Source organism: Trematomus bernacchii, unplaced genomic scaffold (assembly GCF_902827165.1).
Source record: "Trematomus bernacchii unplaced genomic scaffold, fTreBer1.1, whole genome shotgun sequence".
Taxonomy (NCBI): Eukaryota; Metazoa; Chordata; class Actinopteri; order Perciformes; family Nototheniidae; genus Trematomus; species Trematomus bernacchii.
Genome location: NW_022987720.1, coordinates 20,237,466 through 20,254,653, shown reverse-complemented (window position 1 = coordinate 20,254,653; position 17,188 = coordinate 20,237,466). Strand labels below are relative to the sequence as shown.

Genomic DNA, 17,188 nt, shown 5'->3' with positions numbered 1-17,188 from the left:
TTGAGAGTGGAGGAACCAGTCAAGAAGTGCATAGCTGAACTGAAAAGGAGGGAATTAGGAAGTTGGGCAACAGGTTCGCTACAAATGGAAAGAATATTGGACATTTCCAAGAATAAGAAATAGTGCCAACAGCACTTGGATAAAAAGTGTTTAAATCCTCTGAATTGAAATGGAAGATTATAAAAAAAAAGTTTAAACTGATCTTTGAATTTGTCCATGATATAATTGATCTGCTCAGATCTGTTACCAAAATTGACATTGCTACACATAGCGGGAGGTTTTGCCAAAATGTAACCTACTTGTGAGGTGCATGCAGGAGGGGTAGCAGGAGCAATTTGATTGGTATATCAGATATGACCATATACTGCTACCATGTTCAAATGAAATGGGAGGTAGAGATGTAAAGAAAGATTTTCATGTTTTCAAAAAGAAAAACGCATTTGTTGAACTTGGGTTTAAACGCACACTTTAAGCACCAAGAGAAACACTAAAAAAGTAAATGTATAGTTCTATGTTATTTGACATCATCCAGTAAGACGCTGAGTTGGAAATGTAAATACACTCAGTCATGGTAAAGATACAATAGTTACCTACTTATTTAACTAATATCATTAAACTGGCAATTTGTTAAAACAGGGTGAACACTCCTTGCTCTAAAGGACATGTCTCGTTAAGTCAGGATTATTCAACCTCTCAGCAATATAGCTGGTTAGTACTGTTATTATAACCTTCTTGAAAAGCAGCCAAAACGTTCAAGCTCTTGCCCTTATTTTCAGCTGCAGCTTGTTTTTTTGTGTTAATCGCAACCTGCAGTGACCGCCTAAAGTGTCTCCAACGTGAGTGTCGAACAAGAGTTTGAAGGGCATGGCTTTATCAGCTCTGACAGACGCACATAACATTCATCCGATTTAAAGCCATATCCATTAAAACAAAGCCTGATGTGTCTCATATCTTCAGGCAGATATGAACAGAAATCTGCCCCTTGGCTCAGCTCCTTTCTCGCTAGATAGATGAACGCTGCTAATGCTGCAAGGTGTCTGCAGAATGAATGCGCATTGATCTCAATGTGCTCTTTCTGTGGGCAATACAGAGCACAATGTGAGTGTAAGTGTGTTAGTGTCTTCATGTGTGTGTGAGTGTTAGTGTTTGTTAACATTTATGGTTTGTTACTGGGCAGGACTCTGGCAGCACTGAGACAGAGTTGATGTACGTGACTGTGCTTGGATGTGAAATGTTACTGAATTGCCATCAGCCAGCAGCAGAATGAGCAGAGCTAAAATGTGTCACTGTGGCCCTGAGACCAAATTCACTGCTGCACCATGGGGCAGAAAACCTTGGATGAGGAAAAACAAAAGTACAGATGTTTACGTCATCTCTATCTCTCTCTTTATCACTCAGTCTTTCAAAAAAGCTAAAGGGTTATACAGCTGTTACATTCATTATATTCATCCAGATAGTGGTTAACAGTAAGTCATCACGGACCATTAATAGTTAATAGAGGACTATCTACTCATAGCAGAAATTTCCTCTTCCTAATATTGGATATGTGATTACTAGTTTAATGACACTTTGCACAAGTCATATTTTTTGTCTTATTTTTATGTGAAGCCACAATAACAGTCTACCATTACCAAATAATACATATTTACCCAACAATAAGCAGAGAGACCTGAACCGCTAGGATAAACTTGGCACACACAAGATAAAAGTCAGGTAGGGCTGTTCATTTGATGGTAGCCCAAATTAACATGCCATTGAGACTCCTCTGCATATTAAACTGGAAATGACAGCGCTTTTTGAACATTGCTTGAGACACAGCCAGAACCGTTGATGACTCTGCCTGAGTGGTGTCACCCCTCGAGGTGAGATGTTCAGTGCCAGGACTCTGACTGGAAATCTCTGCTTTTTGGGAATGTCTCCCAACGGACAAAGACACAGCTCCTCATCGTTGGCAGCAGTGTGCAACAGAGACCGTCCATAAATAAATCAATGTCTTAGTATTTGAAGCTTCACAGATAATAGTTGCCAGTTTATTATTTTGCGCTGTGGCTCATTCAAGTCAGTGAGAGGTGGGGGTTGATATCCCTTGATCAGTCCGTAAGTCTAGAGTCAGTCATACAGTAGCTGTAATTTTTTGCATGGAGAAAATAATCATTAGTTATTTGATGCTGGTTGCTGCCTTTTGAATACTTTTTTGAACATAAGAGGCCATTTTCTGTTAAGTACGGATCTGCAGTTTCCATCTTGCTAGCCAACCGCTTTGTTATCGCTCAAAGCTAGCTAACTGAACCTATGTGCTCTCGGGTGTGTTGACATTTTCAAGCCTTGTCCCAAGGGAGCAGAGCTTGTCACCAAGGAGACAATGTCTGAATATGCTTCCCAACAACTGAGGGTTGGGGTAGCTACCGTGGCCGAGGACTCAAGAGGATATACAGATGGGCTTCCCGTTTTTGTCGTACTGGTACACCAACATCTTGATGCAGTGGGAGTTGGCTGGTGAGATCCAGGGGCTGCTTGTGATGGAAAAGTTGTGGCTGGCGTAGAAAGGCTTCTGCTGCTTCCGGCAGCGGACCAGGGCTCGCAGCACGTTGGCTGCCATTCCCCTGAAGCGCTTGCTGATGAAGCAGTAGAGGAAGAAGTTGACCCCGGTGTTGAGCAGTGCTAGCATGTTGGCCAGATCGGTGAGCACATGGAGCAATCTGCCTGCACTCTGCGAGGCTGGAGGAGAGGAGTAAAAGTGGTACAGGATCATGAGGGTACGTGGCGCCCACAAAACAGCAAAAATGGAGGTTATAGCCAGGAGAATGGCAGTGGTTTTGCCTGTAGAGTAGCCACGCAGACGAAAGCAGCTGCGGCGTCTGCGCAGCTTACGCACGATGACAGCGTTAAGGGAGAAGAAGACTGTGCAGGGGAGCAGGTAGACGGTGGCGCAGTGGGCCCACACCAGGACATGCTGGACCACGGTCCTCCCGTTTCCCTCCCCTCCTCCTCCTCCATCACCGTCGCCCACCCCGGACAGGCTGTGCCACAGCTCAGGCCACCAGTAGTAAGGCGCTGCGGAGAGCAAGCACCCAATATACACAGCGAAGATCACCCTCCGTGTGCGGGCTGGGTAGGAGACTGTATGGTAGCGCAGAGGGTGGCAAACAGCGATGTAACGGTCAATGGTGAGCGGCACGGTGATCCAGATGGAGGTGTGGATGGAGGAGAACTCCAGAACCTGCACTGCATTGTTTAGTGATGGAGGCAGCGCCGTGCCCAAAATAAAATCCTCCAAAATGAAGTCGACAAACACGATGAGGAGCAGGACCAGGATGTCGGCGGCTGCCAGAGCCAGGAGATAGTTGTAGGAGGACTTCTGACGACGCAGCACCAGCTGGGACAGGATGACCACTGTTAGGATGTTAGCTAGGTGGTGGAAGGATTAGGGAAGGTGATTGGAAGAAGATAGGTGGAGGAAATATAGAAATGAAGTGAAAGTATGATAAGATTGGAAATGTAGTGGACACAGGTTGGGGCAGGGAAGGAAAGAGAATAATTCAATGTTAGTGGACAGGCCATTGAAAAGAGGCAGCAAAAAACATGAAAGCAATTGAGATGCAGTGGACATACACTAAAGGTAACAGACAAATGAAACTGCACTAGCACACAATACAAACAATTTTCAGCACCATCAAAAGCTGCAAGCAAACAGTTTCATGCTGCTCAGTGCATAAAGAAAAATCTGTTATCTTCCCCAGTCAGTATGTACCACTTTCAACCAGCTCTCCTTTTGTGTAGTCTCCTCTGGTTATTGCTCTTTTCCACTTCATCTACACCTGCTGTGTCATTCCAGCAGCACCTGCCTCTGCCTTTGGCCACACTGTTATCACGAATAAATAATAAAACCACGACAAAAAAACCGGAGGGCAACGTGCAGCATCACAGTCTTGGCAATCTGCTGAGTTCACTACTGCCTGCCACCCTGCCGCCGGCAATTTAGTTTCTAAAACAAAGCACAAGGACACCCCGTCTGTCTGCCTCTTGCTTTTTAATCTCACTCCATATCCCCGACATATACCATCATACCTTCTCTTCCATCTTGCCAGATACAATTTTACCTGCCTATAATATTTATTATTTATTGCAACAGGAGAGCAGAATATCCAAGGACAGAGGACTACTACTCCTACATTTTTCACTGAAAAGAACATGTACCTGTATGTGATTTATCTCAAAGCTGCTTCTTCCAAAGTGTGACCTCTGTTTTCTGAATCAGACAGTAGCAGCAGAGCTTCAGTGTGGTGCCTGTATTAAATTGGCTCATTATACATCTTCTTTCTTTGTTGTCCTATTCAGTTCCCTGCTCTCCTTGCAAATTATCCCAGGTGATTTTCATCATGTGACAGTTGTGTTTAAAGGTTGTGAGCCTTTCACAAACCTGGAGGAGACAGTTAACAATATATTGGTTTGTAACACTGTAGTGTTTCTTGAATGTACAATAAAATCATGTAATTGAAAATAATAATAAAAGAAGCCCTCTGTTTTTATAACAAACAAAGGAACACCTACACTTGTTGTGTGTAACTTTGAGGTTCACCAAACCTAATACATTTATGAAACTTTCAGCAGGACGATTTTGCATTTGCATCATCATATGGGATGATATTCTTAGTTCCTGAATATCTGACCATTTTGGAAATAAATAGCTTTCATCTAATTACTAAAAACAATACTATGAGGATTGTTTTCAAATTGTTTTTTGTAAGTAAGAATATGATTTTAATTCTAAATAAGCCTTTAAGTATTTGGACATTTCTTTGTCATAAAGGAGACAGTATTGTGTCAGCACATTAAGAACATTTAACGCATGTGTGACATGAAGTGTAAAATTCAGAGGCCAAAATATTTTTCAATGTATCCAGAGATTCAGTTCACATGCTGTACTTTAGTAATATATCCATCCTCTACTGTTGCTAACAATCCACAACAAGCAACACTTGCTGATAAAACATGAAGACATCAGACAAAGATGCCTCTGACATTAAATTGCATTGCAGCATCACTGAGACATCAATGCACTTAGCAGCTGTCACCGTGTGTGTGTGTGTGTGTGTGTGTGTGTGTGTGTGTGTGTGTGTGTGTGTGTGTGTGTGTCCTGTGGTCCTGCCTCCCTCGACAGTAATAGATCTGGGATTGGATTAAATATGGCAGCTAGGAGTCTGGTACATCACACTTCGCAGCCTCAACCACGATCAACTGATTACAAATTACAAGGCGGCTCCAGATAATGACTAAAGATGTCCTTTCCAGACTGGAAGATTTGCAAAGGAAGACACACACACACACACACACATACACACACACACACACACACACACACACACACACCACACACACACACACACACACACACACACACACACACACACACACAACAGACAGACAGACACACACACACACACACACACACACACACACACACACACACACACAGACAGACAGACAGACAGACAGACAGACAGACAGACAGACAGACAGACAGACAGACAGACAGACAGACAGACAGACAGACAGACAGACAGACAGACAGACAGACAGACAGACAGACAGACCACACACACACACACACACACACACACACACACACACACACACACACACACACACACACACACACACACCACACACACACACACACACACACACACACACACACACACACACACACGCACACACACATTAACACATGTCTATCCATGCACGCACATACACACAGATCAATTACGTACAATCTATCAATAAACATAAATGACACGTCAAAGCAGTTTACAAGATTGGACAGGCCAATATAAGTGTACATGTAGGCTGCTGGATACACCCCCCCCCCCCCCCCCATCACAGTCACCCCGGATCTCACACCAGGCCGACCTGCACAGGCAAGTTAAATTGCTTTCATGTCGAATCTTGGTGTGTTTATTGATTCTTTTTTTGTAGCTATTGGTCCTACGCTATCGGTCTTGCTGCTGATGAGTTTGGCCCATATTACATTGTATTTTAGATTAACCTTGGAGAAAGATCTTCATAATAAGCATTATGAGATTTCTGTAATAACCCTGTTAACTGCATGTGCTTCAAGAATAAATTGTATTGGAGATATTTATCTTTAGCTCAGCTCTGGTCCCAGAATAAATCTGTATATATTTAGATGAACGGTCATAATGAATTTAATTATCTTGCTTTTTTGTACAGTATATGCTTACATTTGTATTACACATGTTTAAATAAAGGAATAAATATAACAAACCGTGGTAATTTCAAAGAACATATATTGATTACAATGATATTATTCAACCCAGTCTCACGGCATTTCGTTTGCCTGCACCACGTATTTTTGTCCGGTCGGGTCTTGGAAGACCGGAAGCTGTGGGGTTCATAAAAACATGTTCTTACTCAAAAAAAGAAATGGGGCTCAGAGCCTCAGATTACTGAAATCTGTATTTTTTCAAATCTTTTTTTCCTTCTAATTTGTTATTCTTTTCTAAATAACACACTGTTATTTACTCAACAATAACACACAATTATCCTTGTTTTTATTTATTTGTTTAATTCTATAATCTCTGGCTTTTTTGCCGTCCGTCAGGAAGTGAATTTCAAAATAAAGTAACAGGAAACAGACGTAGGCCTATATGGGACATTTCGAGCATCATTGCGATACACACCAAGCCCCCAGGAAGTGCGAAGTACCAAACGGCGGTACTACACTTCCGTATCAGTCACTGGGCCCGGAAATACTTTTTCCCATTGACTAACATTGGGAAAGAGACGTCTGTAAATCGTTGGATACTTTTTTTTAAACTAAATAAACTACCCAGTATGAACGTTTGTATAGCCCTTATTAAAAACATTCGGTTCTCAAGTTGTAAAATGTGCTAATAACGTTATTCTGAGAGTTATTTTCCTCTGCATTATGAACGTGGATCTAACCAACGGGACCGCGCCGCCCGGCACGTTCATGTGACGTGTTCAGTACTATGAGTTTTACCTTTACCCATGGATGCACAATAAGAACGGATTATATGATTACATGAATACTTTCGTGACGTTTCGCTCTCTCAAAAGTTGGGCCAATGGCTATTTTGCACATCCCTTTCAAGATTTCAAGATTTTCTAAGGTTTATTAACATATCATATACACAACTACGTTGAAGTTATGCAATGAATGAAAAACTTGGGTCGCAGGTTCCTCAACAGTGCATTACAAGACATCTATCAATATGTGTGTACCTCCACCATTAAACTGTCATATTCTGCACATTTCTTATACTATCTATATACATCTTATAAGAGTATAATTCATATGTATAATATCAGTTAAAATAAGTGCTTCAACATAGTTCACACTGCAGGAAAGCAATATATTAGACATTATGTACTTTGTCAGGCTTAATATTTATCTGTAGATACCCCCAAAGCTTTTTTCTTATTTAAAAGAAGACCTTAACCTAAAGTATTCTTTAATGTTTAATATCTGATTCGTAAAACATCACAGACAGAAAGGTATATCCGTCATTTAATGGTAAGCTATTGAAATTCTGATTCCATAGATGTGTCACCCAAAACCCCTGACTATTCTCTCAACTCAGTATTTACATTCTTATATTCAAAGAAAATCAGTAATAACTTTTAAAAACTACAAGTCCTTTTCTATCAGCTGTGCACCGTTATGGTGTAAATATAACCTATCTACCAATTGGATCAAATATAAAAGTCAGCCGAATTAGTATTGATACTGCAAGGAGACATATTATGTGAAGAGAAATTGTTTGAAGATGTTGTTTAATTGCTGATATATTTATGATCCACGTCACATATTCAGTTTCGGTGGCATTTCTTCCAGTTTGTCCAGAAGTCTTCTAATCAGGGAACTACGGCAGATGTGTAATATTTAATGCAGCCGAACCGTGTATTACAATGCCGTTATGTGATGACTTCCAAAGAGAAAAGCAAGCACACTCGGATTAAAGTATTATTTTTAATTTTTTTTTAATGTTTTTCGGATTTCATATCGCATAAACACAATATCCCAACGTGCATTGCGGCTAAACAATCCAATCACCAAGCTTCAACCATAGCTGAGGATCTTGGGTAATCAGTTCAGTGGGTGTGTATCTGTTTCTGGTTATTTTATTTTGAAATTCAGTTCCTGACGGACAGCAAAAAAGCCAGAGATTATGGAATTAAACAAATAAATAAAAACAAGGATAATTGTGTGTTATTGTTGAGTAAATAATAGTGTGTTATTTAGAAAAGAATAACAAATTAGAAGGAAAAAAAGATTTAAAAAATACAGATTTCAGTATTCTGAGGCTCTGAGCCCCATTTCTTTTCATCACAGACGGCAAAAACGATTTAAAATTAAAAACAATAATCGTGGCTTGATATTGAGTAAGAACATGTTTTTATGAACCACACGGCTTTCCGGTCTTCCAAGACCCGACCGGACAAAAAGACGTGGTGCAGACACGAAACACACTACCATTTTAAATGTCTTTTAAAATCGTTCCGTGTGACACGGAAAAAAGGGGAAAATCGTGTTGGTGAACACGAATCAAGAGATTAAATGTCGTGACTATAGCACGAAATGCCGTGAGACTGGGTTGTATTATTATAATTTTCCAACACTATGTACTTTACGTGTCAAGATCAAGCTGACAAGCATCCTTGAAGTATGGTTTTACCAAACTTTGGTAATAAAATAAAGTAAAAGAGAAAATAAACGTTTGCCAATGAAAAAAACCTAACAATTTGGGCTGCTGAGTTAAAAAAAACGACCTCTTCTTATCTCTGATTTAGGCTAACAGCTTAAAGCTACGTAAGGCGAATGCTATGGGCGCATCGATCCATGAGGGGCGCTTCAAATATGGGGCCAGCTAAAGTATTGCCTAGGGCAGCAAATAGGTCAGGACCGGCCCTGCATAACACAACCAAACCTCTAACCAAACAGTGGTGGTTGAGTTGCATTTTGGCTAACATACATGCTAGGTGTCAATGAGAGCAAGGCTACATTTATCAAAGATACAATATGAATGTTAGTTGCAGCTCTTCTGTGTCTTTTTGCTTTGGTGGTGTCCATAAAACTCATTGAGTATTGAGGAACAATCAAAGGTCTAATCTCTGTTTTGCTTCGCATCTGTTTAGCTGATTGATATTACCTTTTTTGTTTTGGCTTACTGCTTGTTCTTATTGACTCTTTGCACACGTTGTTTCATAAAGCTGCTACAGCTGTAAGTGTGTAATGTACACACACCTGCTGCCTCTCATCAAGTTTATTCAAATGATTTTATCAGTGTTTTTTGTTCCAGGAAAGGTTTGCTGTTAAGCTAAGCTGTTCATAAACTTCCCGTAGGTCCATTTTAAACCCTTCACAATGTACCCCACCATTAATATAATCACCTCCATTCATTTGCTGTACCTCTGCCCGCCAAATTCTCGCCTTTCTCTGTCCACATATTGTTAAACAGAGAGGGGTGAACTGAAATGGAAACAGTGAGGTGTTGACTGTCACTGGCTGGGTATTGTTCTGTTCGGGCTTCCCGTTGAGATGGGGCTTTCTACAGACAAAACAAAAGGGATCTGTAGCGAGCTTGACATTTCCATTTAGCTCTAGCCAGTCTGCATTGGGTTGCCCATTCATTACAATTGACTCCTGCTCTTTCTGTCGTCTCAGGGGCCAAGCAGGGGGAGAGACGAGTTGGAGAGCTGCACACTCTGAACAGATACTCGAGGACAACACATACACAGCATGAGTACAGATACATGCACATCTCATGCCTGGACATTCAGATGGAGACACATGCAAAATGAGTCCATCTTTGCTGGCAAACATAATTGTCTCAAACTGAGAGGGGAAAAAGAAAGAGCTAGGACGGAAAATGGGGCTGCTGTGTGTTTGTCTGACTACATTTGCTTATGAACTTTTGTGTGTGTGTGTGTGTGTTTGTTTGTGTTTAAACAGGTGAACCTTTCTGTATTTGTGTGTGGGAATTCTTTTGTGTCTGTGCTTCCCCCTGCTGCTCCCCTAATGTGACAAGGGACAGGGCCATTGACGTTGTTTAGCGGGAAAGAGAAGACAGAGAGTGCTCCCAGAGGTGTGTAACGAGGCTGACTCACCCCGCCACTAAAGCAACGTGTTGAGACGGGCAGTCGACAAACGACGCGTCTTAACCCTCTGAAACCAGTGGCAAGACCAGGGCAAGACACGAGGTGCCGCACACCAGTCCTTGAGCTTTCTCATGGGGCTCCTTTTACATACGCAGGATAATTTAAAATGTAAAAATATCCTAAAGAGCCAATGAAAGTGAGCATTGAAATTGGCTTTTTTTTTTTTGTCATTTGGAGGAAATTGAGGTTTGGCTTTGATGGCTTATCCGGAGGTTGATAAGACGAGATGAGTGTAGAAGAGAGGGATGAAGAAATAGATGGAAGGTGATGTAACATGTGGTGTGAAGAAGGTCACAGGGAGTTAAAAGAGAACAGGCCATTGAGAGGGAATTGAAGGAAAGGATTAGATAAAAAAAAACAGAATGAGACAGAGAGGGGTATAAAGGAGAGGGGTGAGGCAGTGGGAGGAAAGGAAGAGAGACGAGAGAAACATAGGAGGTGAAAATCAAAGCTTGCTTCAAAGGTCACATGCACTTTGTTCCTGATGACAACCATTTCCCTTTTGTCTTCTCTAAGTGTCAGACGGGACATAAAGCAGGGAGATTTTTTTTAATTCCCCGGAACAGAAACCAGGACCAAATCCCTGCTGCAAAGCCACACAAACATGCATTGAAGATAAAACAATGTTTTAGCTGACAGTTTTTAAACTGTTCAGAATTAGGTCCAAACTCCCTAATAGTGTCAAATCTGTTTTCGCGCTGTTAAATTGCAATAAAAAATCAGGCCTGTAATGCCATGACAATGTGATAATGTCGATCCAACACATTTTATTTGCGAGCTTGATGGGTATGATCTGAGGGTTAATGAGGAAAAGGAGGAAGCTCATGAGAAAAAGAAAGGTGCAAAGTAAGAAATATACAGCAACAATGAGAAAAATAAAAGGATAGGAAAAGAAAATAGATATTTAATGATTATTATTAAGGCATATTAGGAGAGAAATAGGCCCCTGGTTTGCTGCTAAGGATATTGATGCTGCTGCAGTGCTCTGCCTCTGCTAACCTCTAACAGCCATTCATTTCACAGACAGGCCACAGTGTGGAGGAGACGACTGTCTTTACACCGAGGCTGCTGCTGATGAGACACTGCAGACTGACAAACTCCGCTTCTCATGTCCAAAGGGCTCGTAAACAATGCTAACAATTATGATGTGCTTTTGGACCTTCTCCAAAAAAATGTAATGAGATTTCAGCTTTGAAAAAACATGTGAGAAAGAGGGCATATGATATGAGGTAAAGAAGAGCTGGGAAGAAGGGTAAATGGATGAGAGATGAAGAAAAAAGGAATATATTAAGATAATGTCGATCTAGCAGCGCCATAATTATCCTCAGATTGACAAATATTGTCTTCCAGAAAATGTCAGACAACACATGGAATTGGGTTCTCAGCAGTGGTGACAGCATTTTGTTAACAGCTGTTCAACAAAAAGTATTTCACTTCACTCGACAACATCTCTGCTTTATTGCCTGAAACAACACCTCCCTCCTTTCTTGCCTCCTCTGTCTGTCTGTCCCCCCCCCCCACCCCCCCCCCCCCCCCCCCCCCCCCCCCCCCTGGCTCGTCTCCCCCACCACAAACTGACACTTTCTCTGTCCTTCCCTTCCCCTCTTTTTTTTCTCAGACTGCAGACTGGAGACAAACCAGAGCTCAGAAACCTCTTTCCATTTGATGCACTGACTATTCGCTATCTTTCACACATGCTTTCCCATCCTTTCCTCTTCGTCCATTTCAACACTTGACTCTTCAGAGTGATAGTATCTCTTAACAAGCTCCAATCCCACCTTGCCCTCTCTGTGCACATTGACAGATCAATAGTCCAAACTGTATATCACAGGTCCTCACCTCATCATTAAGTAGCGGCTGACCCCTGACCTGCACTGTGTTGTGGAACAGAGGGTTGTTAACGCTGAACATCCCCAATCATTTCCCCTTTTGGGTGGAGGGATTAGTTGGAGTAGGTGGAGATTTTCCCTCACGTGTGCCACATCGCTGACTGTCGACAGCCACACATGGAGGGGCTTTAAGAAAGAGGGAAGGAACGCACCAACATACTGTTAAGTATGTGGGCTCCTGCGTGTTGCTGTGCGCTTGGGAAGGAGCGACACGTGCACATTTCTGTTGGCACAATGTGCACACATGTCGACACCATTCAACCATTTGTTGACACATATTCAACATACACTTATTATAAGGGTTTATTATGCATGACAACTGAGCCTCTTCATTTCACACGTATAAGCACTGGAAAAGCTAGCCAATGACATTTGAGAGTTGATATTCATTTGCATATTCTGGTTCCGACAAATCATAATAATAATAATAGTTTAAATGATATAGCGCTTTTCTATGTCCCTTCCAACTTAAATGACCAAATATTAATAATTTGTAACTCTCATTCACAATGACCTAACATAGCACATTTTCTGAGCACTTGAAAGCAACACAAATGATTTGCTTGCACACAGTGATTATCTGATATACTAATGTAATATAATGTAATTGAATTGAACAAATGTAATCTTTTTAGTTGCATTGTGCCCTGCTGCAAAGACATGTTACAAACATTGAACCATTGGAATATGTGCAAGTAATTTAAAGGCAGGCAAATTAAATAAATATTTAAGCATTAACAGTGACCTAAAATTTAAATTGCACATGGGCAGGTAAAGAGTCTATAAACGGCATCATAAAGAACTCCCTGCTTGAGAAATGCTCCACTCAAACACATTGCATAAAAGCAGCTGTATCAGGCCGGATATTCAGAGAAGCTTTAACACCCAGTTACGACACACAAAATCACTCACCATCTTCAACATACTCTACAGTAAGTGTCTCAGATGTGAGTGATTTGAGACACACTGTACTGTACAAAGAGCAGGCCTAAATTCTGTAATCCCTGCATGTCAGAAACTCCGCCGTGTCTCTGTTTGCTATGCCAGCACATGTCTCTTCTGTCTCAAGCAGTGTGGTGTGGTGAGCAGAGAGAGAGCGAGTTAGCAATTAATTAAAAATGTGGCAATTCGTCTCAGCGCTGTCGTCTCCTCCACTCGGGCTCAGAGGTGCTACTTCACTGCCTCTGCTGTTATTAATCTATTTTTTTTAACTCCGCTCTTCTTCTTCTTCTTCTTCTTCTTCTTGGTGTCCTTGTCCTCCCCATACTCCATTCTGTTCAACCTGAGATGTCGGTTGATCATTTCCCTAGGTCACACACTTCCCACCAATTAACTTAACGCAATCCCTTTTCGCATCACCTTCAATCTTCACGCTTTTCACCCTCACATTTGTGCTCTCGAAGTGACCCCCCTCTGTGTCTGCAGCTTAAAGGTCAAAGTCTGCAAGAATCTTACAGACATGAGGATGACCTTCTGAAGCCCTGTTGCTTTTAAATAACTAATGAAAACTGTCTGATAATCAAGGGTAACAGCTCCAAATGCTTTGAGAGTGTTAAATACTGTATGTGTGAGTCCTTAGGTCACACCACTACTCCTCCCACATGCTGCACTCATGAAACATTTATGATTCGGCTTGAGTGGAACGTCACCATGATTAAATAAGTCGATCTCGGCTGCTGCGAAATATCAGCCTGCTGCACTCAACTATTATTTCAGACGTAAGATTGCATTACACTCCCAGGCTAGTGTTATTTAGTGATTAGCAACCTAAATCGCATTTGTAAAGATGACTTCAGCTGCAGAAACAGATACAACTTTCGAGGCAAGAAAACAATTAAATGATGTGCAAGACTTAATTTGTCAACCAGGATAATTAATTAGACTAGATTTAATCACAACGACAGACTTTTACTTTTACAAGGCTGCAAATCTTGTGGAGCAACTGCAGTCTTGGCGTCCTAAAGCTTTTCATTATGCATTGCAGATTTGTTCTAAACCAGGACAAAATAACATCTCACTCCGAGTCGAGAGGAGAGGTGCAGAGCTTACGTTAATGTAATGTATTAGCACAAATAAGACAATAAAAGTCATTAGATGTATTTATCAGAATCAGGATGAATAGTAAAACACTGGATGCACCTGAAGCATTTTAGTGCTGAAGCAGGGTGGATGTTTCTAACCTCACTGAACCCCATACCTCTGATAGACATTCACACTTTTCCTCTTTTATCTGACCTCTGTTTCCTGCCTCTCTCTCTCTCTGAAACACACACACATTCAAATACACACATGTATGCACACACCTCTTTGCTTCCCTGTGTGAGAGCAGGTCAGCGCTCATAGATCACGCAGTGGGAGAGAGGCAGTAAATGAGTCCGACAGTGACCGTGAATGGACTAATCAGTCAATGGTAAGGACGCAACAAGGAAGTGTCATTAATGCAGGTCATCAAGATGAGCCATACGTAACACACACTTGTCCCCGAGGTCAAGCCTGAGTCATTACAGACACACTCTGTCATGCACCCATCGCCAGAACCACTGCAGCCTAACAGAAAAGGTGCTGTTTTAAAGGTTAATAATCAGATTGAATTACGCTTTGCACAATTTCTTTAAGTGGTGCTTGACTATTTCCACCTAAAAAAAGACACATGTACAAAACCAACACCAAACGGACAGGCAAAGCACAGACAAACACACACAAAATAAGTGTGCATGCACAAGTGATTGCCACAAGGTCAGGATGACAAATCAACAGTGTGTGCATGTGTCTGTGTGTGTGAGACTTTTTGCAGCTGTGCACAACTCAAACCGGCAGACAAGTACACATCATATCAAGATGCAAAGCGTGACTCTTGCATCCCGCTGGGGAGCAAATGAACACAGAATGAGACGTGCATGTGATTAGACACAGACATCAAACACACACTGTGCGCACATCTCTTACCCGGCAGGCCGAGGCAGAGCAGGACGCTGTAGTAGATGACAGGCAGTGGTCCGAGAGGGCACCCCTGGGCGAACTCAGAGGGATGCTGCTCTGGGCTCCAACTGCTGTCATTTGGGGAAAAAACAGGGAAGATGTGGCTGTGCTCCATGGCCTCTTCTTTTGTCCTCTTCCTCAGCTGAGCTCAGTGTCAAGAAGCCGGCTGGCCACACAAGCAAACCGCCTGGTCGCCGGGATGGGGAGAGAGGGTGCTCTGTCCTTGGGTGCCAATCAGCATGAGTGTGTGCACGCCTGGGTTGAGTGTGTGTGATGGTATAGGGGAGACAACAGACTGGGAGATGCCAGAGATGAAATGTGTTAGTAGGTGACGGAGAGAAAGGAGGCGAGAGAAGCAGAGAGGTGAGTATGAAGGTAGAAGTGGAGAGGGGAGGATGCTGCCTGAGTGTGTGAGTGAGGGGGAATGAGAGCGAGTCGAGAGAGCAGCAGGAGAAGGAGGAGGAGGAGGAAAGAGGGAGGGAGGGAGGGAGGGATGGAGGGAGGGAGGGAGGGAGAGCAAGGGTATGCTGAAGATTAGAAAGTGAAGGAGAGAGACGGAGGCTGGGAGCTGACGGAGGCTCATGGAGAGAAAGAGGGGTTCCTGTTTGAGGCCCAGGAAATACAAAGAGATAGTAAAACTGTTGCAGACAAGAAAAGATAAATGGACTGTGGAAAATGATAGTGTTTGTCATACTGCCAATATTGCACATCTCTTTATTTCTTTTTATATTCTGTAACCTCATGATTGTTGTTGATGTAATAATGTGTTCAATAATGAGTGGACAAGCAGTATCCAAACAATCCTATTTGCATTTCCTAAACGTTACAGTACACAGTATGTGATCTGTGGGTTTGACGTGGGAGTGGGAGTGGGGGTTGGGACCAAATCTAATTTGCCATGCAGTGTGAACGTGTCTGAATCTCTAGTTATAATGTGCTAATGAGCAGAAGGCTGACACTGAAAAAACACACAGTGCTTCTAAAGAAAGACCCTCTTCTGTGGTTTATCAGTCAGTCATTTCCAATAAATGCCTTGGTTGTTTATTGTGAAAAGTGGAATTTATCATTCTATATATGCACACCATCGTGAACATAACCATAAAGTTAATAAACATCGAATTAATGGACTGTGTTATCCCTCTAACGGTTTCTGCTGCATCATCGCTTTTACTGCCCTAATGAAGGCAACGTAGCAGACAAATACACAGTACAATGGAGAGGAGTTATGGGACCCTTTTGTATGAATTGCTTTTGAAGGTCTACAGAATAATAAAACAATTATGACACACTCCAAAGGGAAGTCTTACAAGTGTTTGTTTAGTCGGTTGAACAGTCAACAACATCAAATAATAGGATATGCCAGATTAAAGCCATTTAAGGTGTGTGTACTTGTCTTGTCAGGTCGCTGATTTATGTTTTCTGCTCTCAAGTGCTACTGTCATTACTGCGGAGGAAGAGTGAACACTTTAACATTTAAGGTTTTTTTTCGCCATGGGAAGTCGCCCCCCTCTGACAGATTAAATGTATTACTCACAGCACAAGTCTGATATTGCTTATGACAGACTTACTTTGGTCAAAAAATACGATACAGTATATTCTGCTTCATCCAACTTGAACAGTCTTAATGTGGAGTAGGCAGCTAATTATATCAGTAGGAAATTACTTGATGAGTATTATGTAGCTTACTAAACACTTACTTTAAATCAAACTCAATGATTCCTTGCATTGTACTGAGAAATGCATCTTTTAATAAAAACAGGAAACACGATAATGCTATATTGGAAACTTGTCCATCAAGTAATAACGTTATCATGCTAGCAAGAGCTTCAAAGTATATGGTAAATGACTTCCACCATCGATTTATATCCACACGTCATACTGCTACAGAGGTGTTTTTCTCAGCTCTCACATTCATGCCCTAAAAACCAATTCAGTCCTTTTGCCTTCATCTTTCTCCACATGAACCACTGTGCAATCATAGACATGACACGAAAAACATGTCAATTTTATATATTTTTCTTGATATGTAGTCAGACGTGCGGATACATATTGTCACTATCATTGCTATCAACAATTTGCAGACTCCTCTGGGCTTTTAGGAGTTGCCACATGTGCAG

At 41.8% G+C, this 17,188-nt stretch overlaps 1 protein-coding gene across 2 annotated transcripts; it reads right to left on the bottom strand.

Moving 5' to 3' along the window:
* Positions 1-2,081: 2,081 nt before the first annotated feature.
* Positions 2,082-15,415, bottom strand: gpr139 (G protein-coupled receptor 139). Of its 2 annotated transcripts, XM_034143723.1 has the most exons (3): positions 15,039-15,192; positions 13,563-13,565; positions 2,082-3,408 (listed from the first exon to the last, which is right to left on the bottom strand). In XM_034143723.1, exons 1-3 carry the CDS (start codon positions 15,184-15,186, stop codon positions 2,420-2,422), a joined length of 1,140 nt encoding a protein of 379 aa, XP_033999614.1. In that variant the 5' UTR covers positions 15,187-15,192; the 3' UTR covers positions 2,082-2,419. The 2 variants fall into 2 exon arrangements, with proteins under 2 accessions (XP_033999614.1, XP_033999613.1); XM_034143722.1 differs by lacking the exon at positions 13,563-13,565 and having other exon boundaries at positions 15,039-15,415.
* Positions 15,416-17,188: the final 1,773 nt, after the last annotated feature.